The 21808-nt window shown below is 55.0% G+C and overlaps 2 protein-coding genes across 2 annotated transcripts; one reads left to right on the top strand and one right to left on the bottom strand.

Moving 5' to 3' along the window:
* Nucleotides 1-246: 246 nt before the first annotated feature.
* On the top strand, nt 247-8672 carry Ltk (leukocyte receptor tyrosine kinase). The gene is made up of 20 exons (XM_075961838.1): nt 247-366; nt 849-992; nt 1071-1242; nt 1667-1817; nt 1946-2092; nt 2224-2380; nt 2455-2637; nt 4096-4194; nt 4778-4930; nt 5485-5580; nt 5862-6057; nt 6363-6453; nt 6575-6639; nt 6823-6952; nt 7026-7123; nt 7268-7360; nt 7455-7556; nt 7679-7813; nt 7888-7978; nt 8086-8672. Exons 1-20 carry the CDS (start codon nt 324-326, stop codon nt 8413-8415), a joined length of 2676 nt encoding a protein of 891 aa, XP_075817953.1. The 5' UTR covers nt 247-323; the 3' UTR covers nt 8416-8672.
* Nucleotides 8673-8805: 133 nt separating this feature from the next.
* Itpka (inositol-trisphosphate 3-kinase A) lies at nt 8806-17368 on the bottom strand. Its single transcript, XM_075961837.1, has 7 exons — nt 16795-17368; nt 10743-10839; nt 10450-10666; nt 10136-10340; nt 9840-9941; nt 9512-9583; nt 8806-9400 (listed from the first exon to the last, which is right to left on the bottom strand). The coding sequence occupies exons 1-7, from the start codon at nt 17275-17277 to the stop codon at nt 9197-9199; spliced, it is 1380 nt and encodes a 459-aa protein (XP_075817952.1). The 5' UTR covers nt 17278-17368; the 3' UTR covers nt 8806-9196.
* Between the last annotated feature and the right edge of the window lie 4440 nt (nt 17369-21808).

Genomic DNA, 21808 nt, shown 5'->3' with positions numbered 1-21808 from the left:
AACCACAGAAGCCACTGCCAAGTGCTAGGATGTGGCTGGCTGCCATCCAGGCTGTTATCTCAGACGAACAGAGTGCGGCCAACTTTTTTCTCCTACCTGATTGTTAGGGTGGCCTGTGGATGAGACAGTGGCTAGTGACTGAGACTCTGGGTGGGAGGTCAGCAAGGCTCCTCCCGGAAGCTTGCCCACATGCCCCGCCTTTTCCTCCTCTTGCTCCCCCCCCCCTCCCATTTGGGCGTAGCCAGGCCAGCTCCAGGTCTGCGGGGTAGTGGGGGTGGCTCTGAGACTACATACATCCTCAGCTGGACCCAACGGATAGGGCGATGGGCTGCTCCTGCAGGCTGCTGCTGTGGCTGGGAGCTGCCGGTAAGTACTGTGGTGGTCAGGGTGCCAACCAACCAGAGACACCTAGATTTGGGGCTGCGTCAGAAACAGACCAGGTCTCACTGGTTCCTTCTAAGGCGGCCTCGAACCAGAGCTCTCTGGTCTGTGCTTCTAGAATGCAGCAAGGGAAGCGCAGAGCGCTCACAAATCTAAGAATGGGGTGGGCCTTGTAAGGACACCAATCTAAATGGAGGAAAGGGGAGGAGGTGCTGTACAGCCGGGCACGGTGCAGCCCCCTAGTCATTCAGTGAGAACTCTGGAATGAAGAACCTGGTATATGCAGACACCTTGCAGGGCCCTGGGCTACCTGGTTGGGACTCTGGCTGCTTCAGGTTCTGGTGTGCGCCCTCTGGGTAGCATTAGGGGTGTGGCTGCAAGCAGGATACTGTTGAGCCATCAATCTCTTATGTCTCTCCATATTCTGCACCTTCTTGTAACGCTGCTTCCTCCCTGCCGCCTTTCAGGAACTATTCTTTGCTCCAACCCGGAGTTCCAGGCACCTTTTCTAACGTCCTCGCCCTTGCTGGTGCTAGTCTCCAGTTCCCAGGGGCAGAAAGTCACCCCCACCTCTAGTAGAGAGGAGCCAGCTTCCCATCCAAATCCTCTAGGTGAGCTTCCGATTCCTCCCTTTCCTTCGCTCACCATCAACCCTAAGCCTGGACACAAGCCTTCTCCCTTGCACCTAGGCACGCGGGGGCCTTGGGTGTTCAACACCTGTGGCGCCAGCGGCAGGCGGGGGCCCACACAAACACAGTGCGACGGGGCATACACGGGAAGCAGCGTGATGGTGACGGTGGGAGCTGCCGGGCCGCTGAAAGGCGTGCAGCTGTGGCGGGCGCCAGACACCGGCCAGTATCTGTAAGTGCCTGGCAAGGGCAAGGGTGGCAGTCACCTGCTAGGCTAAGGTGCTTCAGTCCGGGGAAGCAGGAGCCAGAGCACCATCACTTTTAGTCTTAAAGTATTCCGCAGCCGTGCCTAGTGTCACTCAATAGAAGTGTAGCAACAGGGCCCGTGTTAGCTAGCGGGTAGCAGGGATCCTGTTACCATCCACAGGACGGCCGCCTAATCAGCAGTGGCTCCAAGCGCGGCTTGACCCTTTCCCGCCATCCCCATTACCACTCCTGAAATAGGCGCGGAACCTAACTGCAAGGCCAGTCTGCCCCATCCCTTCACAGCCGATCACACGAAGCCGCTTAGCAAGTTTCCCAGCCGCGGGTTTCCGACCTCGCGCCGCAGCCTGGCCCAGGACCGAGGCGCGAAACCCCGCGTCCTCTCCCCGCAGGATCTCCGCCTACGGAGCCGCCGGCGGCAAAGGAGCCAGAAACCACCTGTCCCGGGCGCACGGCATCTTCCTCTCGGCGCTCTTCTTCCTTCGTCGCGGGGAGCCGTTGTACATCCTTGTGGGGCAACAGGGCGAGGACGCCTGTCCCGGAGTAAGCGGGGCGAGGGTTAAGGGGCGCCCGGGCCAAGAGCAGGCGGAGGCGTCCTTGGTGCCTGGACACCAGCATTGGGAGGCAGGGGGGTCCCTGGTCACGCAGATTTCCACCTTGGTGCCACTCAGGGGAGCCCTGAGAGCCAGCTCGTCTGTCTGGGAGAGTCTTGGGCCACTGGAGAGCATGCGGCAACGGATGGGACCGAAAGGGTCCCAGGCTGGAGACGCTGGGCCGGCGGGGGCGGGGGTGGCGGGGGTGCCACCTACATCTTCCGGGTAGGTGCACCGGGTGCTGGCCGCCTCGACCCCTAGCTGGGCGTTGGAGTCCCGGGCTCCTCTCTGTGTCTGGGTTCCCGGGGGTCCCCCAGTACATGGACACGGCCCTTGACCGGCCACTGGCCCCGTAGTTGCGCGCGGGGGAACCGGAGCCGCTGCTGGTGGCGGCGGGAGGCGGCGGGAGGGCCTACTGGAGGCGACATGACCGTGGTCGGACTCAGGCGGCCCCGGAGAAACTGGAGAACCGCGCGGCGGCGCCTGGGAGCGGCGGGAGAGGGGGCGCAGCAGGTGAGCGCGCGGGGCGGAGGGGAGAGGCTGGCCGCCACGTGCGCCGCTGCTAGTCGCCCGCTGTCGCTTCGCAGGCGGAGGAGGCGGCTGGACGTCGCGGGCCCCCTCTCCACAGGCCGGACGCTCACTGCAGGAAGGGGCCGAGGGCGGCGAGGGCTGCGCGGAGGCCTGGGCCACGCTCCGCTGGGCGGCGGCCGGAGGCTTCGGGGGCGGCGGCGGGGCTTGCTCGGCGGGCGGCGGCGGCGGCGGCTACCGGGGTAGGTGCTCCCTTGGGGGGGGGGGGAGCCGGGCAGTCCTGGTGACGTGAGGGTAGAGACTAAGAACCTGGCCTGAACTTTTCAGAGGCTGGATGGGGAACGCCCCACTCTCCAAGGTGACAAGCCACAGTAGGTGCTCTTAGAAAGGAGGTCAAACTTGGGCTTGGTGGCCACATTCGCCTGCCTAGTGGAGGAGGAAGGATTTCTAGCTAAGTAACAACAGAGCAACAGAGTTTGAGGACAGAGAGTTTGAGGCTGGGCTACAGGCTGGTTTTGTTTTGCCTTTTACAAACCACCAAATTAGCCAGGCTTGGTTACAGTCATTGAACCCCGTGCTTGGGAAGCAGAGACAGGCAGATCTCTTTAAGTTCCAGACCATCCAGGGACCCACGGCGAGACTCTGACTTAAAAACAAAAAGAAAAGAAAAGCCCAAATCAGCTGCAAACCGAACCAGTCCTTACTCTGCCAAAATCAAAGGAATTTAGGGCCCGCCTTGTGAGCAAGCTGAGCTGGGAAGGGGGAGGGCAAAGATGTCAGTACTCGCGTCACCACAAGAGTTGTTAGAAATGCAAATGCCTGGTTGGAAGCAGGGGAGACATCGGTCAAACGCTAGAAAGGAATTTAATTAGATAGAATGAGCCAATTTAAGTTATCTTTAGTTCAATATGGAGACCACAATTAATAACAAAGTTTTTGGTTCTGTCAGTGTAGGGGATAAAACCCAGCCTCTGGGTCAAACCCAGTGCCATGGGCATGCCAGGGAAGGGCTCTACCACTAGGCTACATCCCTAGTCTCAATAACAAAATGGCTAAGAGAGTAGATGTGAGATGTTCTTACTATCAACAGTACATATGTTGATTGGCGTAAGTGATTGCGCAATGCATGCATATCTCAAAATATCATATAGGGTACAATAAATATACAAATTTTATTTTTTAATTAGAAATTAATTACTTTGGTTATTTTTAAGAGAAATGCATGGCCAGTCTCCAGAATCTATGACTCCAGGGGAGGGTGCTGAGCATCTCTTTTAATTGGTCCTAATGGTCCAGAGTTTGGGGACATTGATGTAAAGAAGTGGAACCCCTGATCTATCAGGACTGGACTCTTCATAAATACTTTATGACACATCTCTTTGTTCACACAGAAATGGAGTTTGTGGGTTGAACTCAGTGAGTATGTGGGGCTGGAGGGGCTCAGACAGACAAAGGGTATCCGAGCCAGGCTATGCCTGTCTTTAGGTTTCAGTAGAACAGCCAGTCCCTGCTTCTCTAGCCCCTCGGTACCTGTAAGGCAATGCCATTGTAGAGAAGGCCATACAGGATTTACAGTGGGCGATCATAGCTCTCCTGCTCTTCCTAAACCAGCTTCCCAACTGCAAGAGAGGCAGCTGTGTGCTCCTCCTCCACCCTCTCCCCCTTTTCATAGCTAAACCACTATCACTCTCAATTTCAAGGTGGCGACACCTCAGAGTCTGACATCCTCTGGGCTGATGGGGAAGATGGCGTATCCTTTGTACACCCCAGCAGCGAGCTCTACCTGCAGCCTTTGGCAGGTATTTGCCCCAGCCTCCTGCCTCTCAGCCTGGCCAGCCATCCCCTTGATCCCTGGCCCCACAACCATAGGTGCCATCTGCGCTGAGCTGAGATTCCCAGTTCTTAAATGGCGCAGGAACATTTGAGAACATCTGTGAGCTGTGGCGTTAGTACAGGTATCTTCAACTGCTAGTCAAGTATCCTTGCTGTGAATTCTCTCCAGATGCCTCAAGCCTCAACAAAGTGTAATATACAGGCTTGACTGAGGTCCCCTGGGCAGGGCCACCAAGATGGCTCAGGAGGTAAAACCTCTTCAGCCTGATAATCTGAGTTTGTTGCTCCAAATCCACAGTGAAAGGAAAAAACCGAACTCTGACTTCCGTAAGCATGTGCATGCATGCCTCTCTCTGCCTCTGAATAAAATCAATGGAAGAAAAAATAAGTCCCCAGGCTCTGTCCTCGCCCTGTGTGTTGTGTGGGTGTGGTTGGTACTGCTGCTACCCTAAACTCCTAAGCTAGAATTAACCCAGTGGCTGGAAAGTCCGCACAGGCCCGTGCTGATCCCCATCTCCCACCCCGCCATATCTCACCTTTCCCTCACAGTCACAGAGGGCCATGGAGAGGTGGAAATCCGAAAGCACCCCAACTGCAGTCACTGCACTTCCAAAGACTGCCAGTGGCAGGCAGAGCTCCAGGTGACTGAATGCATATGCCCAGAGGGCATGGAGCTGGCTGCGGATAATGTCACTTGCATGGGTACGTCTTGTCTTTGCCCTCAGTCTGACTGCTGGGTCACACACAGGCTGGTAGGAGCAGGGCACTGGGAAAGACAGTGTAAAGGCCTGTTGTGTGCCAGGCACTCTATGGAGTTCCAGGTAGAGGATTGGAAACGCATCAGGGCACACTCCACTGTCAAGGACATGTAGGCCAGTGTGGGAGGCAAGATGGATATTTAGATATAGATCTGTATCTAAAAATGGCAGTTGCTATGGAAGGTATCAAATAGTTAAGGGATTCTCAGGAGGGAGAGTTGCCTTTGTCTCGGTGGGTGGCATCACGGAAGAGTAAACACTGAGCTGAGTCTTGAAGTAGGGGTGAGATTTAAGGGTACCCAGATAAGGTAGCACACATCTGTAATCCCAGCAGTGGGTAGGCTGAAGCAGGAGACTGTGAGGCTATCCTGCACCACACTGGGAGACCCTGTCTCAGAAACCAACAAAAACCCCACAAAACAAATAAGAAAAATACTTGAGGGCAGAGGTCAGTGGAGCCTCCTGCTGCCTGCTGGAGATGACTTTCTTTCTCCCTAGATCTGCCAACCACTGCAAGCCCTCTGATTCTGATGGGAGCTCTGGTGGCAGCCTTGACACTGAGTCTCCTTCTGATGTGTGGAGTCCTCATTCTAGGTAGGCACATCTCGCAGGCATGACTGCTGCAGGCTGACCCTCCTCTCTAGGCTTCTAGGCTGTGATAATCTTTGTGGTTCCAGGGCAAGTGTAGCTGACTTCAGGGCCTTACTCCCACAAAACAATGGTAGATTCCCCTAGACTTGGAGTAGAAGCTGGGGAGTCATGGGGAAATATGTATTTGAAAGGACTTAATTTAGAAAGGTGTTCTGGGTACGGGGAGGCAGAGTGGGCCTAATGGGTGCAGGCAGAGAATGTCCTTCTGTCCTTCTCACCCCTAGTGAACCAGAGGAAGTGGCAGAACCTGTGGGGGCCCAGGCTGCCAGGCCCTGAGCTGGAGCTGACCAAGCTCCGCACCTCTGCCATCAGGACAGCTCCCAACCCCTATTACTGTCAGGTGGGGCTCAGCCCTGCCCAGCCCTGGCCTCTGCCCCCAGGGCTAACGGAAGTTTCCCCAGGCAATGTCACTCTTCTCAGGTGAGTCCTCTCACGTGCTCCCTGAACCCCTGTCCTTCCTCCTGTCATGGTGCTTTATGAACCAACCCCACTGAGCACACAACGCACACCCCTAATACAGAGATGGAAACTCCACAAGCTCCAATAAGCAGAGTAACATGTGAGAGGGTCAGCTTTTGCCCCAGTTCTGGGGTGCAGAGACCCGGGAACATGGTTGCCTTTTCCCAGGAGGCGCGGCACCAGCACAAGGAGAGGCCTCACCCCATTAGCACAGACTCAGGTCCCACCTGCCCCTCTTCTGCCCCTTCCAACTTATTTTCTTGTAGAGCCCTTGGCCATGGTGCCTTTGGGGAGGTGTATGAGGGCCTAGTCATTGGCCTTCCTGGGGACTCCAGCCCTCTGCAGGTGGCTATCAAGGTGAGAAGCGGTAGGGTCTCCGGTTGGGGTGAACATGAAGGGACAGACTGGAGGATAGCCTTTGCTTATCACCCTCCTAAAGCACCCAGCCAAAGCTGGGTGTTCTTCTTTCCCTTCCCAGACACTGCCAGAGCTCTGCTCCCGACAGGACGAGCTAGACTTTCTCATGGAGGCTCTCATCATCAGGTGCCCCTGAGGGCAGGCAGGAGGGTGTGGTGGGAGGCAGGACCTGCCTGCAGGGATGGCCCCTCCTCTCTTTAGGGCTGAGAGGCAGCGTTCTAGGGCACGGAGGTCTTCTGTAGTTTAGTGGGGTCTAGAGCGTGCTTGTCTCCCCACGGGTGATGGGGTATGTGCACCACTCCCACCCAGCAAGTTCAGCCATCAGAACATCGTTCGTTGTGTGGGGCTCAGCTTCCAGGCTGCCCCTCGCCTCATTCTGCTGGAGCTGATGTCTGGCGGGGACATGAAGAGTTTTCTGAGACACAGCAGAGCACACAGGGTAAGACCCTTCCAAGACCTTGACCATTTGTCCTAAGGCCAGGATCAACTTAGGTACCTTCTGCCCAATCCAGGGCCAGCCATCACCTCTGGCCATGCAGGATCTGTTGCAGCTGGCCCAGGATATAGCCCAGGGCTGCCACTACCTGGAAGAAAACCACTTCATCCACAGGTTGGAAGCAATCCTGACTCAGGAGGCCCTCAGCCCCACTTGTCCCCTCAAAGAAGGTCCCCCATAGACAACTTTTAAAAAAAACAGATCAGGAAGAGCCAGAGCAACTGTGTTCTCACAGTGATTACGTTGTCTGTTCTACAGAGACATTGCCGCCCGGAACTGTCTACTGAGCTGCACTGGACCCAGCAGAGTGGCTAAGATCGGAGATTTTGGGATGGCAAGAGATATCTACCGGTGAGCAGGAACTGGGGAGGTGGGAACGCTGCTGCTCCAAGGAGACTCACCGGACAGCATTTGGAAAACATCACATTCTCTCTCCTTCCTACAGGGCCAGTTATTACCGCAAGGGGGGCCGGGCCTTGCTCCCTGTCAAATGGATGCCCCCAGAAGCTCTCCTGGAGGGCATTTTCACATCCAAGACAGACTCCTGGTGACAGCATGACTCCCCTGTGATCCCCTCCTCTGTCCTGAGGCTAATCCTACCCTTTTGGGCCACCTCAAGAGGAGGCTGTAGTTGATGGGTCTCGTTTGTTCCTCCCACCTGTGGCACAGGTCTTTTGGGGTCCTGCTCTGGGAGATCTTCTCACTGGGTTATATGCCCTACCCTGGGCACACCAACCAGGAGGTCCTAGACTTCATCGTCACAGGGAACCGGATGGACCCTCCTAGGAACTGCCCTGGGCCAGTGTGAGTTAACAACGCTACCCAGGGAGGGAGGTCCCTCAAGGCTTTGGGAGGCATGAACTCCTGCCCCTCCCTAGGTACAGAATCATGACCCAGTGCTGGCAGCACCAACCTGAGCTCCGCCCTGACTTCGCCAGCATCTTGGAGCGCCTTCAATACTGCACTCAGGTGTGCCTCTGCCCCTCCCCCACTCTCGCGTGTCCTTTTGATCCCCGCTAACTATCCTGGTTCTGTAGGACCGGAAGAAAGCCTGTTCCCTGACTCTCCCATTATAGGACCCTGATGTGCTGAATTCACCCCTGCCGGTGGAACCAGGGCCCATTCTAGAGGAGGAAGGGGCCTCTGACCTGGGGAACAGGTCGTTGGAGGGTCTTAGATCCCCACAGGCCCTGCAGCTGAGTTCAGAGAACTTGAAAAGCTGGGGAGGAGGCCTCCTTGGCTCATGGCTGCCCTCTGGCCTCAAGGCCCTCAAATCCAGATGTCTCCAACCTCAGAACCTTTGGAACCCTACCTATGGCTCTTGGACCCCAAGGGGCCCCAAGGGTGAAGATTTAGGTGTTGACTTCAGCAATGGCTCCTCCTTGCATTCTTTTCGAGGCACCTAGATGACTTGTTAGTCCAGTAGCCTCTGCCCCCTACAGTTTGCGCTGTGTGTTCAGGCATGTTTCCGGGCTGTCCTGGGGGCCTGACCTTTCCACACTGGAAACCAGTCCAAACCCTCTTAGGGAAGGGCCTGGCCATTCTCAGTCTTTGGAACCAGAGGCCACCCACCCGTCCACTGCAGAACTCAGTTGGGGATCCCAGACTGTGCTCTCCCCATAAGTATCTTTCATCTGGCCCATCCCTGCATGCTAACTACAAATGTTTCTAATACTAATTAAAAAAAACAAAACATCAACAAACCCTTCTCATTCTTCAGTTCTGAGTGGACTTGAGTCTGGAACTAAGGAAGAGAGGACCAGAGGTGAAGGGGATGAGGCCTGAGTCACAGAAGCTGTGTCTTTGAGTTTTATTAGGAAGGGTGCCCACTGTAGCATAGGAGGGTAAACCAGTAAGTCTGTACACCTGTGAAATAAAATTCTGGGTCTGGCCCCTCTAGGGAGGTGCAACGCCACTTGAGCTGGGCTGAGGGAGAAGCCCATTGTTTCCTTCCCCTCCTGTAAACCAGTGTCACTCGTCTCGGGGACACAGGCCTGTGTGGAGGCCAACTCCTGGTATTGGTAGTATACCCCCTTAGTGGATGGCACCTGGTCCTGCAGGACCATGTGAACTGCCCGCCCAGCGGGGTTCCAGTCTGTTGCCGGCATGCATGGTGGGGATGCAGCCACCTGTCCACATCTGTCTGACCAGCCGGCCCAAGTGGCGGGTGGGGACATGGGCCCAGCCTCATCTCTCAGCCATGCTGGCCAAGATGCCAATGAGATTGTCCAGCCCCAGCAAATAGCCGTCCTCACGGTTGCCCTCCTCCCAGGGTCTCCGATGATCCAGGATCTGGCCATCGGGGAGGGGTGTGGTCTTGCCAAAATCGATGAGCCATACGCCAGCACGATGACAGTGATCATGCACGAAGAGGAGTGAGCTGCCAATCACCTGCCGGCCCCCCCATGGCAGTCAGGCCACCTGCTTCTCCCAGAGAGCCCCCCCTTCCCGTTCTCTCTTTCACAAAGCACAAAGCCAGCCCCCAGCCCATCCACCTCTTACCTCATGCCTTCGAAAGAAATCTGAGATCTCCAGCGTGTCCCGGATCTGTTGCAGGCGGTTCAGATACCTCCTCTGGAAGGGTTAGTGTGGACAAATTAATCTCGCACCAAGGGAGGCTCTACTGTCAGTGAGAGGCATTTCTGCTTGACAAACGCTGTGGGGAGGGAGACACCACCCATCCCAGGAGCAGAGGTCAAACAATTACGGTACAACGAGGGAAGTGCGACCCCTGGGGGTGGCATAGGTAAGGACGTTAGAAAGAGTGACCTAGAGGCACTCTTGTAAACAGGTATGCCCAAACCTCAGGGTTCTAGGAACCTCCTCTCACCAGCACTTCGGCATCTCCTTGCATGAACTCCTCAAAGACACGAGTCACCTGCTCTCGGCTTCGTGTAGTTTTGAAATCAGTGCTGCAAGATCCGTCGGCTTTCTGAAGGAGGTGGGCAAGGAGTATCAGGGACCCGGACCCATCTGGGGGGAGAAAGGATCATGCAAAGGGCAGTGGTACCTCCCTGGGGCTTTAACCTCTGGGGACCAAGAGGATGGCGACCAGAGGGCGTCTCCTGGTGGCAGTTGAGGCAAGAGGTCAGAAAAGCCTTGCAAAGCCAAGGAAGCTTGACCCACCTTGATGCCCTCGATGCGGAAGCCGAGCGTGGTGCTGGAGCTAATGCCTTCGCGCCATTGCATGTAGCGCGGTTTGGTGACAGCGCGCTGCGCATGCTCTTCCTCAGTAGGTGCCTCAGGGTCCACCGCCAGCATCTTCTTGTACATGTCCTTCCGCAGCTTGGGCCTCTCGCGAGCTTTGGTCAGCTCCTCCTCCAGGTAAGTTCTGTGAGGTGCAGGTCGGGGCCAGAGCATGAAGGACCCCCATGTGAGCTTTTAGCCCAGTTCCTTGGTTCCCTCACTGATTCTGCCTGACCAAGAGAGGGGACACAAACCTGACACCCATCTTGCAGTCAAGCACGCAAGGGCCATCAAAGCCATCCAGCAGGTCCTGTAACTGCAAGTAGCTTTCACCGTCCCGCTCCACTACACCATGGAAGGCGGGGACACAGCCGCGCAGCACATCGGCCATCAGCCGCACCAGGCAGTAGTGTTCTGGCTCCGAGCTGCGCTTCAATATCAGGCCGCTGGTGCCCGCAGCTTTGAAACTCCCTGCAGAAGGGCTCCAGTTAGAACTGCCCAGCTCCTTCCTGTCACAACAACCTCACCCGCCCGCACTGACGCTCACCTGTGTGCCCCGCTAACTGCACCCAAGAGTAGCGTTTTTTGAAAGGACTCATGACAGGCAGGTTGACCATGGTACGGATCTTCTGCCAGTGGCTTTTCTGAAAGCAATAAGCGCAGGTAGGTCAGCATCTCTCTACCGTGTAAGCCTCCCCCGCTAGTGCAGTAGTCCAACCTGACCACCCCACTAGCGGCATTCAAGCCTTCACTACTCACTCACTTAGCCATCTACCCAAAGAAAATGCGTTGTCAGCCAGTATGGCAGGGGGAAGGTCATTCTAGCTTCTCAAAAAGTCTGAAAGGAGCCTGAGATTTAGCAGCAGAAGACTTAGGGCTGAACACAGCTCTGCCACTGAGTGGGCAGGTTACTTAATTCTTCTGTAAGGTTTCTGAACTTTGTGGCTATCAGAACCACTTGAAGGCCACCCTTGATGCTGAGTCTGAGGTCTCCCATAGGGACATCCGGAGTCAGCCAGGGTTGGAACTAAACATCTGCATTTCTACCAAGACCTCAGGAGGCCTGAGAAAAATGCTTCTGTGTATTGGGTTTTTCCCATCTGTGGAATGGGGAGACAATTACTCTTTCTGAACTGTTGTAACCAGTGAGGCTTGAGTTTGACCCTCCTTATCTGATTCCTCGGCATGGAGAGAATCAGGCCAAATTTAGATACTGAATTTACTCACTTGGGACCTAATTCTCTCACTTAGGGAGGCCGACCAATCACAATCAACCCTTTACATAGGACCAGGGAAGAGAGGACAGCCTGCCAAGGTTTATGAAAGACCTCGAGACTCCCTAAGACCACCTAGCTGCCCAGAATCCCATGCACTTCTTACTAGCTAAGAAAGTCAAAAGCTCAAGTCATCCTTGGTTGTGATCTGGATGGAAAACCCTAAGGCCTGAGAATGAAATGCAAAGCTGAAGAAGGGCTCTCCTCTTAGATAAAACTGCAGGTATGTGTAGGTATTTGCAGGTGTGCTGTCTCTGGCCTCGAGGCCATTACTCGGGCTTCCGCTCAGTCCTGAAAGCACCACACACCCTGGCCCTTTCCACCTCCTATCCCAAGCTCAGCAGTCCTGCACCTGCTGTTTGATGGGCAAGGATTTGCTCATGTATGTGTCTTGTCTGAAGCCTTGTCCCACAGATGCTTGTCTTGTACAGGAAACACTAGAACCCAGGAACCAGCCTCCTTGCCAAAGGGGGGTGCTAAGAAACGAGGAGGTAGTTTACTGCCGAGGAAGAGGTGGGAATGGTGACAGAGCACTGGGTTGGGAGCGAGCAGCCGCTTCCAGTCCTGGCTTTGCTCGGTGTGTTCAAGCAGCGCTGCCATCCGTGTGGGTCTGTTTCCTCCGGGAGGATGTAGCGGCTGCCCTAACACGAGCCATTTACTGACTGCCTACTGCACACCAGGCACCTTCTCATCCTCCCACAGCCTTCACTGCTCCCCCTTTCCCAACATGGCACGCTAGGGCGTGATCACATGTCCAATCCCCAGGGATCTGGGGGTGTAGCCAGAAGCAGCCCACTAAAAACATGACATCTTTCAAAACTTCTTTTATAAATCTTTAAATACATACAAGCTTTGCATTTTGCTGCATAATAGATCCAAGTTTTATTATAAAACTCCCTTCCTCCCAAATCCTCAAGTAAAATTCCAGGAAGGTGATGTATGTAGCATGCATATTTAGCAGAAGCACCCTAAAACTCTTCTTTCACACCCAACTTGAGAATCATGATCACGATGCCCATACACAGCAAGAATCTGAGCTGCTATTAGTACCATTACACGCGGAAATTAGTACTCAGAGAAGTTAGCATCCTCATGACCTGCTTCCTCAACCCAGCTTCCTCACCATGGTCCAATCATTCTAGCAGTTTCCTTCTGGGGGTCAAATGGGATACACGTGACAGGACACTCTCACACGATGAAACAGTTACAGGGTGTCGTGAAGGTTTGGATGGATCTGAGGGCCTCCCGCTACCGCCTTCATCCAAAGGATGAGTTTAAGGATGGCGAAGGGCTCAGGTGGTTTGAGATGCCTAACAAAACTCTGGGGGAAGCCGGGCGGTGGTGGTACACACCTTTAATCTGGAGGCAAAGGGAGGTGGATCTTTGAGTTCAAGGCTAGCTTGGTCTACAGAGTGAGATCCAGGACCAGCCAGGCTGTGTGGGGAAACTGCACCAGCCTTCCTTTGGGGTCCTGTGGTTTCAGTGAAGGGGTTTGCAGGTGGAGAGGGGCCTGGTAGAAATGGGTAGACTGGACATGGTGGCATATGTCTGTGGTCCTGGCTACCTGGGAGGCTGAAAATGGAAAATGGCGTGAACCTAGAAGTTTGAGGCCAGCCCGAGAAACATTTAAGATGGATCTTTTAAAAATGTATATACTACTACTTGGCTGATGGGTTAATGTACAGTAACAGTATCAGCTTGTCTCTTCCCTGCCTTGGTTTTGTGGGTCTCACATAAGCAAACAGCAAGCAGATCCTAACTCTGCAGGTAGCAAAGGCCTCCCAGCTCCATTATCTCAGCTCAGTCCCCCAGCTGCCACCGGATATGGTGAACCATGGAACCAGTTGAGGTAAGAGCTGTGGAAACCAGCTCACTGCCGTCTTCCCTCTTAAGAGCGATTCCTTCTGCAGGGAACATAACGCACTCACAAACAAATGTATCCAGAGAGCCTGCTAGAGAACCGTTCTCGGGTTGGTGGGTGAGTGAGGGGTTTGGCTCATAAACAACAGCAGGGAAGATATATCCCAGCCCTCCCTCCATGCAGAGGCTGCTTCTACCAACCAACATACAGCCACAGCCGTAGGCCACCTTTGGTGCAAAGGCCAGGTAGTTTTGTGTCCAGGACTCCCCGATGACACAGGAAGGCCCTCTGATAATTTCTCACCCCCACAGATGAGCAGAAAGTGTTTCTCTATAGGCAGGGACTTGCTGTGTCCTACCCTTAGACCCTCCCTTGGCTAGGCTCTGTTTGGAAGCCTTGGGGATGTCTGCTCCTCCCATCAACCCAGATTGATTTCCTGCCAGACTACATCCTTCACTCTGTCTTTAGTTTCCATCCAGCTTCCTGCTCCTATAACAGAGGGTGGAAACCTGTGGGTCCCGACCCCTTTGGGGGACGAACGAACCTTTCACAGAGGTTGCCCAAGACAATTGGAAAACAGATATTTATGTTACAGTTCATAATGGCAGCAAGATTCGAGTTATGAAGTAGCAATGGAAATCATTTTATGGCCGGGGTCACCACCACGCGAAGAACTGTATTGAAGGATCAAAGCATTAGGAAGGTTGAGAACCACTGCTCTACAGAGCCGCCAATCCTGGTTGAACTCCTGCCAGCCCCACCCCCTCCTCATGTTCCAATTGTCCTATCAAACTAGCACTCCCTGTGGTGATGGTGGGGAGAGCAATCAATTTAAATTTACAAAATGATTTACACTAAGGTATAAGTGACCCACGACTTCACCTTCCCATGGGCATTTGCTTTTTAAAAAGGAAGTCTGTTAACCTAAATTCCACTCTATAATTAGTGGAAAATGATGTGTGGGGGTTCTGAGTCCAGGAGGGGACAGCATCCAGGCCTCCTTACCTAGCCTGAGTTATTGAGAGAATAAAACCACTTAAGAACCAAACGCCCTCTCCTCTGCTTGGGGTCACCTCCACGATTGTCTGAGGAGACAGCCAAAGCCTCGGAGTCACGGCATCTGGGCATCTGCCGTTGGAGTAGGTCTCCAGCTTCTCCCCTGGAGAAGTCAGTTTTCCTGTTCCTGACTTCTCCTTCCATCAGAGAAAAGGCCACTGGAGGGAGCGAAGCTGCCCAGTCCTACATGCCCTATCTGAGCAGGCTAGACAAGCTCTGGGAAGTAGAAGGGAAGGTCAGAGAGCCTGGCTGAGGCAGGCAGATCCTTCCAGGGCCTCGAGTTGGGTGTGAAACATGACTAGATGGCAGCCCAGAGTGCGGCCGCCATATCTTTCCCCAGGTGCATCCTTAACGGTCAGGGGGACCCGCCTGGGAAAGCCCTTAAGGGCGGCCTGGGCAGGCACGCTGTGGAGCCTGCTGTGAGGCAAAGTCCGCTCCCGGCCCTTCCACGCAGACGCAGGCAGCCTCTGTCAACAGCTCCAGGCTTATCTGCAGCTCCGGTGCTGTTTGCCTTCGGGGAGGCCCCGGCGGGCTGGGGGTTGGGAAGGCCTGGAAGACACAGCCTGGGAGTTTGAAAAGGCCCTGCGAGGCCATCTGGAGCTGCTCCCGGAGGCTCCCGGAGACACGAAGGGTGGGGAAGGACGGGGAAGACTGGCCAGGGATGGCTAACTTCCGCTTGTTCTCGACGTCCTGACCCCTGCTGGGGCTACCTACACTGCACCCAGATTTGGACTTCGGGTCCTCCTCAGCTCAGCCTCTCCCTGAGTACTTAGACGGGTCCTCAGCGGAACAGGAAAGCGGGTGTGCCTGCGTCCCAGTCCGGGTCCTCCCAGCTCACCGGTCGCGCCCTTCCCTGGGGCCCGCCTCTCAGGTGTCAGAGATTTGAGCAGGGGAGTGGCCGATCTACGGCTCAGGCTCTTCAGAGGTCCTCCCACCGCTCGCCTTCGCCTCAGTACCCCGGCTAGAGTCCCTTCAAGAACGCCCACCCCGCCAAGGGTACGCTGGCATGTCAGGGCGAGGGGCGCAGCGGACTCGTGACTGAGCCCCCGCACCTACACCTGGCTACAGGAAGCTGGAGGAGAGACGACAGCCTTGCTGTGAGCTCCCCTCTTTCTCTTGTGTGTCACCCCCCTCTCTGGGTATTGTTAAGTCTCTGAGTCACAGCCGTACTTCGAGTAGTTACACAGCCTCCCTCCCTTGGTCCGATCCCAGTGTGTGGGGATGCCAGGTTCAGGAGGCCCAGGCCACACCTTAGCGCTCTTCTCAAGGTGTCTAGGCAACGCAGGCGCGCGTCTTACTCTCACTCGAAGTGGCCGGGACAGGGCTGGAGGGTACTGAAGCAGAGCGGGCTGTTCCCGGTCTCTCTCGCCACTCGAGGAACGCCTGGGTAAAATGCATCTAGAGTAACGGTGCACAGCCCACGGGCAGTTAATTTAAGCATCTGGCCACGGTTAAAACGAGGGCGATTACCGAAGCAGGACGACGGCAAGTTCGAGGCTTGAATGGGCTACCTGCTGTGTCCCAATCTAACTTGGCAATTTAGTGAGACTGTCTCAGAATAAAAGCGGGCTGGGGACGTAAACTCAGTGGTGGAGTGTTTGAGACCCTGGGTTCAATCTCCAGCACAGGGGTGGGAAGTGAAGGATGGCCCTACTATCCAAGGAGGGCCACACCACGCGTGACTTCACTTCACACTAGCTGGTGCTGAGGGTTAAACTGGCTCTGGAACATCCACACTACTAGAGGCAGTGACTAACAAGCAAAATCCTGTCTCCTGTCAGCCTCAGTTTACCTTCTTCACCCTTAGGAGCAGGAGGCCCAGGGGGAGGCGGGGGGCGCACCAGGTGGATCTGGGTTCCGCTCGGTTCTAGAGCTCCCAGTCCCGCGCCCCTCCCTTCCCGCGTCCACGTCTCGTGCGCGCGCGGGGAGCAGACGGCAGCGGCTCCGGAGCAGAGCCAGGAGCTCCGCTCCACTCCCACTCAGGAGAGGGAAACCGTGGCAACGGCGGGGGTGGGGCCGCGGCACCGAGAGGGGGAGGAGAAAGAGGCAAGAGCTCACGCGCCCCTTTCTCCCCCAGGGCTCCCGGGGCAAGGCTACCCCGCTCTGATCTCCCCAGCCCTGACAGTTCCCCGGGTATGCCCGCGGACCCGCCTGGTCCGTCCCGGTGGGTCGTGTATTCCTCACTCTCCTTTAGACGCCCAAGCGCTCAACCACAATCGCCCGCCTAGCCCCCGAAAATGAGCCAAGGCCAGAGGTCGTCCTGGGGTCCCTCTCCGCCCCCTCTCCCCAGGTATCTCCCGAGCAGTGAGGCTTGGACTCTCTGCGGGGGACGCGAGCCGGTCCCAGCACAGCGGGGAGCCGAGTCCCCGGCGCGCAGCCCCCGCTGGCCCCGCCCCCGCGGCCCGTACCTGCCCCACGTCCTCGCTAGCTTCCAGCTGCACGTTGCCGCGGCTCCGGCTCTCACTGTCACTCAGTAGATCGTCCTCCGAGTCCTCGAGCAACGACGAGGAGCCGGTGGAGGAGAGGGACGAGGTGGAGAGGCGGCGAGGTTGCTGCAGGTGCGAGCCAGCGGCCGGGAGCCAGTCCCCCTCCCGCTCTGGCGGCCCGGGGCTGGCCGGGGCCACGTCCTCCTCGGTTGTCACGGTGAGCTGCGGGATCACTGGGGCAGGGGCAGCCCGCGGGAGCCCGTTGGGCACTTGTCCCCCACGCCGTTTGGCCCCGCGGGCCCGGGGCTCCCCTGCGGCTGCTGCGGCGGCGACCGCGGCGCAGCGCGCCTCGAAGAGCAGGCGCAGCTCCCCGACGCTCCGGCGCGGGGCCCGCTCCAGCCCAGGGCTGCAGGGTCCTCCGCCCCGTGGCCGTGCCATGCCCGTCGGGCGCCCGGGCAGGGTCATCTCCCGACACCTGGAGTACCAGCCGAGCCCACCAGCCCGCGGCGCGGCGGGGACTGGAGACGCTCAGCGCCCGGGGCTTGGGACTGCCCCGGGGCGGAGCCTCGGCAACGCCCGCCCGGCCCCGCCCCGGCCGCGCCCCCCGCCCACTCCTTTCACTTTCTGAGAAAGCGCGGGCCTCCTGCGGTCCTTGCAGCCGCAGAAGGCGTGCGGTTCCCCTAAAGTCGCTGGGAAGGTTCGGGCCAGACCTTCACTGTCTTTCTCCACCTGCCCTCGAGGAGGCGGGATGGATTGCTCCGCCTCTGAACTTTGTGCCCTCCCTGGCTTTTGAAGGATTCTTTCAATGCAATCCAAGGGTCTTGACCTGCACAGGAAGGAGCTGCGCCTGCTCCTTCACACGCTTCCTCGTACTTTTTTCCGTGTTTCTGTCTTCCTGGTCAAAGGCTTCTGAGTCTCTGGGGCTTTTCTCTGGCTTGGGCCCCTTAATCTAGAGTTCAAGGCCATCAGGCGTTCAAGGAGGCCAAACCTCAAGGCAGGCGCCCAACTGGAGATTCTGTGCCCAGGGTCGAGCTGAGACTGCTCCTTGCCCCTCGAAGCTCCCCACTTCCCGGCGGGAGGAGAACAAGGTCAAGAGGTGGAGTCTGACTCCAAGTATCCCAGCTTCTCCTGGCCTGCAGTTCCCCCACCCTTTCCAACCCCCACCCCAGCTGGAAATGCTAAATTTCTCCTCTCCCCCCCTCCCCTTCCTTTGGAGCTTCATAACTTCAAAAGAGTCCTTTCGCCTCTCCGAACTGCTGATTCGCCTTGATACAGCAGCTGTCAACTTTATAGGGTCGTTGGGAGAGTAAAATTTAGAGATGGGGTTGGGTGCGTAGCTCAGTGATAGAACACTTGCCTAGCGTGTGGCAAGTGCTGGATTCCGTGCCCAGCACGAAAGAGAGGAAAAAACGGTATGATGCTTTAAGATGGTATGATGCTGTAAGATTGTAGGGCACAGTCTCTCAGGCGCAGGTGGAAATTTAGACACGCTCCTCATCGAAGAAAACCTCACCTGGCCTAGAGCTGGGGCTGCACAAGTGGGAAGAGAGCGCGGACACAGACGTTCAGACACTGCAAAACCCTGTCTTCTCTGGCTAGGTCTGTGGCCTTTTATGCTGGCGGTCAGCTGAGCTGCAAGGCTCCTGTGAGCAGAAGCCAGACTTTTCTGTGTTCCCCTAAATGCCAGAAGATTGGGGGTACCCTCTTTGGGATTGCTGGTGCATCTGCAGAATTGCCCGATTCTCCAGGAGTATGGAGTATGTATGTGTCTTCCCTTTTCTTTCTTCAGACAGAATTTAAAATGGGCCGAGAGAAGGGGAGATTAGTGTTCAGAGGGAGAATGAGAACCTTTGGCAAAGAAAAAAAGATCCCAGGGGAGGGACTGACAATGGAAGAAAAAGTGTGTGTGTGTGTGTGTGTGTGTGTGTGTGTTTAGGGAATGAAAGCCCAAGAAAAAAGAAAACACAAGTTTAAGCACTTGCCCTTTGATGGAGAAGTCAAGAAGCAGCATGGACACAGACATGTTTTCTGGAGCAGGTAGGAGGTCTGGATGTTTGAGCTGTAAGGCCTAGAGCTATTGCCAGGCTGTAGCAGGGAATTCAGAGGTGCTGTCCTCAGAGGGTAGACTTGAGAACCTGACAGAGGAGAAGAGAAGAGGGAGGAGAAAACTTGCTACCGGGTACCTGTATGCCAGGCAGTATGCGGGCAATGCTGGGATATAAGTGGGCTGAAAGAAAACCCAGAACAATTCTTTATCTTCTTAACTGTAATTTTTTTTAAAGATTTATTACGTATACAATGTGCCTCCTGCATGTACACCTCCATGCCAGAAGAGGGCACCATATCTCATTACAGATGGTTGTCAGCCATCATGTGGTTGCTGGGAATTGAACTCAGGACCTCTGGAAGAACAGCCAGTGCTCTTAACCTCTGAGCCATCTCTCCAGCCCCCCAATTCTTTATCTTATTTATTTATTTATTTATTTATTTATTTATTTATTTATTTATTTATTATGTATACAATGTTCTGCCTGTGTGTATGCCTGCAGGCCAGAAGAGGGCACCAGACCTCATTACAGATGGTTGTGAGCCACCATGTGGTTGCTGGGAATTGAACTCAGGACCTTTGGAAGAGCAAGCAATGCTCTTAACCTCTGAGCCATCTCTCCAGCCCCCCTCTTTATCTTCTTATATCAATGTACTTACCAAGTCTTAGCTTCATCATAGCAGGAACCAAACAACTGCTCTTTGTTGGTGTTCAAGCTATAAGTTGGCCAGCCTGGGCTGCATGAAACCATTTTTACAACAATAACAACATAAATTGTTCTTTGCCATGCCTGTCTGATGGGTAAGTACAATGGATGAACTGAGAGTTAGAAGCCTCCAACCATAATGCTGTCTAGAGTACTGGCTCAAAGCCGTTGCTAGGGAGTCCAGGCTAGGCCCCCGATTTCCATTCCTGTGTGTTGTTTCTCCCTCCCTGCCTTCCTACTTCTCTTCCCTTGCATTTCTTGATATAAAGTCACATCCTGTAGTCCAGGCTGTACTGGAATTCACTGTGTAGACCACGTTGGTCTGCTTTTGCCACCTGAGTGCTGGGATTAAAGTCCTGTGCCACCCACCCCCCAATCTTGACTCAACCTTCTGAGGGCCGGGATCACCGGCATGGAGCACCACACCCAGCTTTCAACCTGTTTCCTTGAGGCATCTCAATGGGGTGGTCCTCCCCTATCTTGGGGAAACTACATCCTGAGGTGCATGAGTCCTCTCTCTGTGCCTGGCCCTCTGGACTCAGTATGTGTGAGGGCAGTCTTTCCTGGAGGGTGACAACCTTGGGGCACAAAATATAGGACAGGGGAAGACTGGGAAGGGGATGAGCAAAGGGGGGGGGTTCTAATTTATCTCTATCCTCCACTCCAGAGGCTGAAGCAAAATTACTGCTCGCCACCCCACCTCTATCAGGTCAGGTGCAATTTCTCAAGCATGTGTGTGTGTGTGTGTGTGCGTGCCAGGTGAGGTGGCGCATGCCTTTAATCCTAGCACTTGGGAGGCAAAGGCAGGTGGGTCTCCAGGCTACACAGAGAACACCCCCCACCTCTATCTATCTGTATTATGTATCTGGGTGTTTTGCCTGCATGCCTATCTGTGTACCACATGAGTACCCAGTGCTCACAGAGGCCAGAGGAGGGTGTCGGATCCCTTGGGACTAGAGTTACAGTTTTAACTTTCATGTGGGTGCTGGAAATCAAACCTAGGTCCTCTGGAAAAAGGACTCTTACTACTGAGCCATCTCTCCAGAGCCTCTAGTTTTTTAAGACAAGTAAGGAGAATGAAGGGGCAGAAAATCATGCACTTTTGAATGAGGAACCCATTACTCCGAGACTCCAGGTCCTCTGCAGCGGAACCAGCTCAGTGATGGAGGGAAGGGGTGTTACTTTCTTCTGGTTAATCCATCTGATTAATAAAATATCTCGTTCCAGTAGCACATGCGTGGGCCTTCTAAGAGATGTTCTGAACATAAGACTCCAGTGTTTTGTGGGAATATCTTGACTCATTCACAGAGCAAACAATGAGTCGCTGCACTGTGTAGATGCAAAGGTTATGGGGACAAATGGCCCTGTTACTGCGAGTGGTTATTATTCCAGCTTTTTACAGAAGAAAACCACAAGGGAGCGACCAGAACACTGGCTGTAGGATGCTAGAGAGCTTTCCTCCCTGCTTCCAGTGAGTTGTCAGTGGAGTTCCGAGAATCTTGGTCTGTCAGCTTCTTTGTGTGTTTCTAACATTCTCAAGTGGTCACTCTGATGTCTGGCTCTGCCCAGGGCATTCTGGAGAGAGGACTGGTGGGAACCAGGGCCCAACCTCAGTTTTAGGGTGAGTAAGCAGGTCCCTTCTAGAAAAGGAAACATGCAAGGTGTCTTCCTTGTCAGTTTCAGCCTCTGACATTTCTTGGTGCTGGGTTTTGCCTCTTCTCCAGCAACCATCCCAATAGCTTAGTCTTTGTGACAATATTCTGGAATAGTCTGTCATAACGATAGCAGGGCTGGGGATTAGCAGTTGGCTGACCCTACTTAATGTCACCCTTATCTTAAGTAACCAAAGGGTTACTATGTATGTGCTGCTAAAAGTCTCTCCTGACACAGTTCAGAAACAAGGTTAGCTGTTTGTTTAGGGACCTGGGTTCATTGAGTTCCCACCTTCTGCTGAAGACAGGGAACTGCAAGGCCTCTTCTAGTGGCCAGTTACCAGGAGGTGATGACCTCCCAGAGGGCCTGAGGTCAGGGTAAAATTTGAAGCTGCTCAATTGGCCCCATGCACCTTAGAGATGCGCTGGGTCTGCCTTCGGTAAGGGCTTATCAGAGGACTTCCCAGCCTTTTGCAGAACAGGTAGATTGTAGCCCTCAACTAAAACTGAATCTGTAGCTGTGCCCTCCCCTCAGGGGGCCTGGTCCACAGAGCATCAAAGTCGGACTGGAAGCAGGAACCACGGGAAGCT

The sequence above is a fragment of the Microtus pennsylvanicus genome, chromosome 2 (genome assembly GCF_037038515.1).
Source record: "Microtus pennsylvanicus isolate mMicPen1 chromosome 2, mMicPen1.hap1, whole genome shotgun sequence".
NCBI lineage: Eukaryota > Metazoa > Chordata > Mammalia > Rodentia > Cricetidae > Microtus > Microtus pennsylvanicus.
The sequence above is the reverse complement of the archived record's forward strand: the minus strand, read 5'-3'. Positions and strand labels throughout refer to the sequence as shown.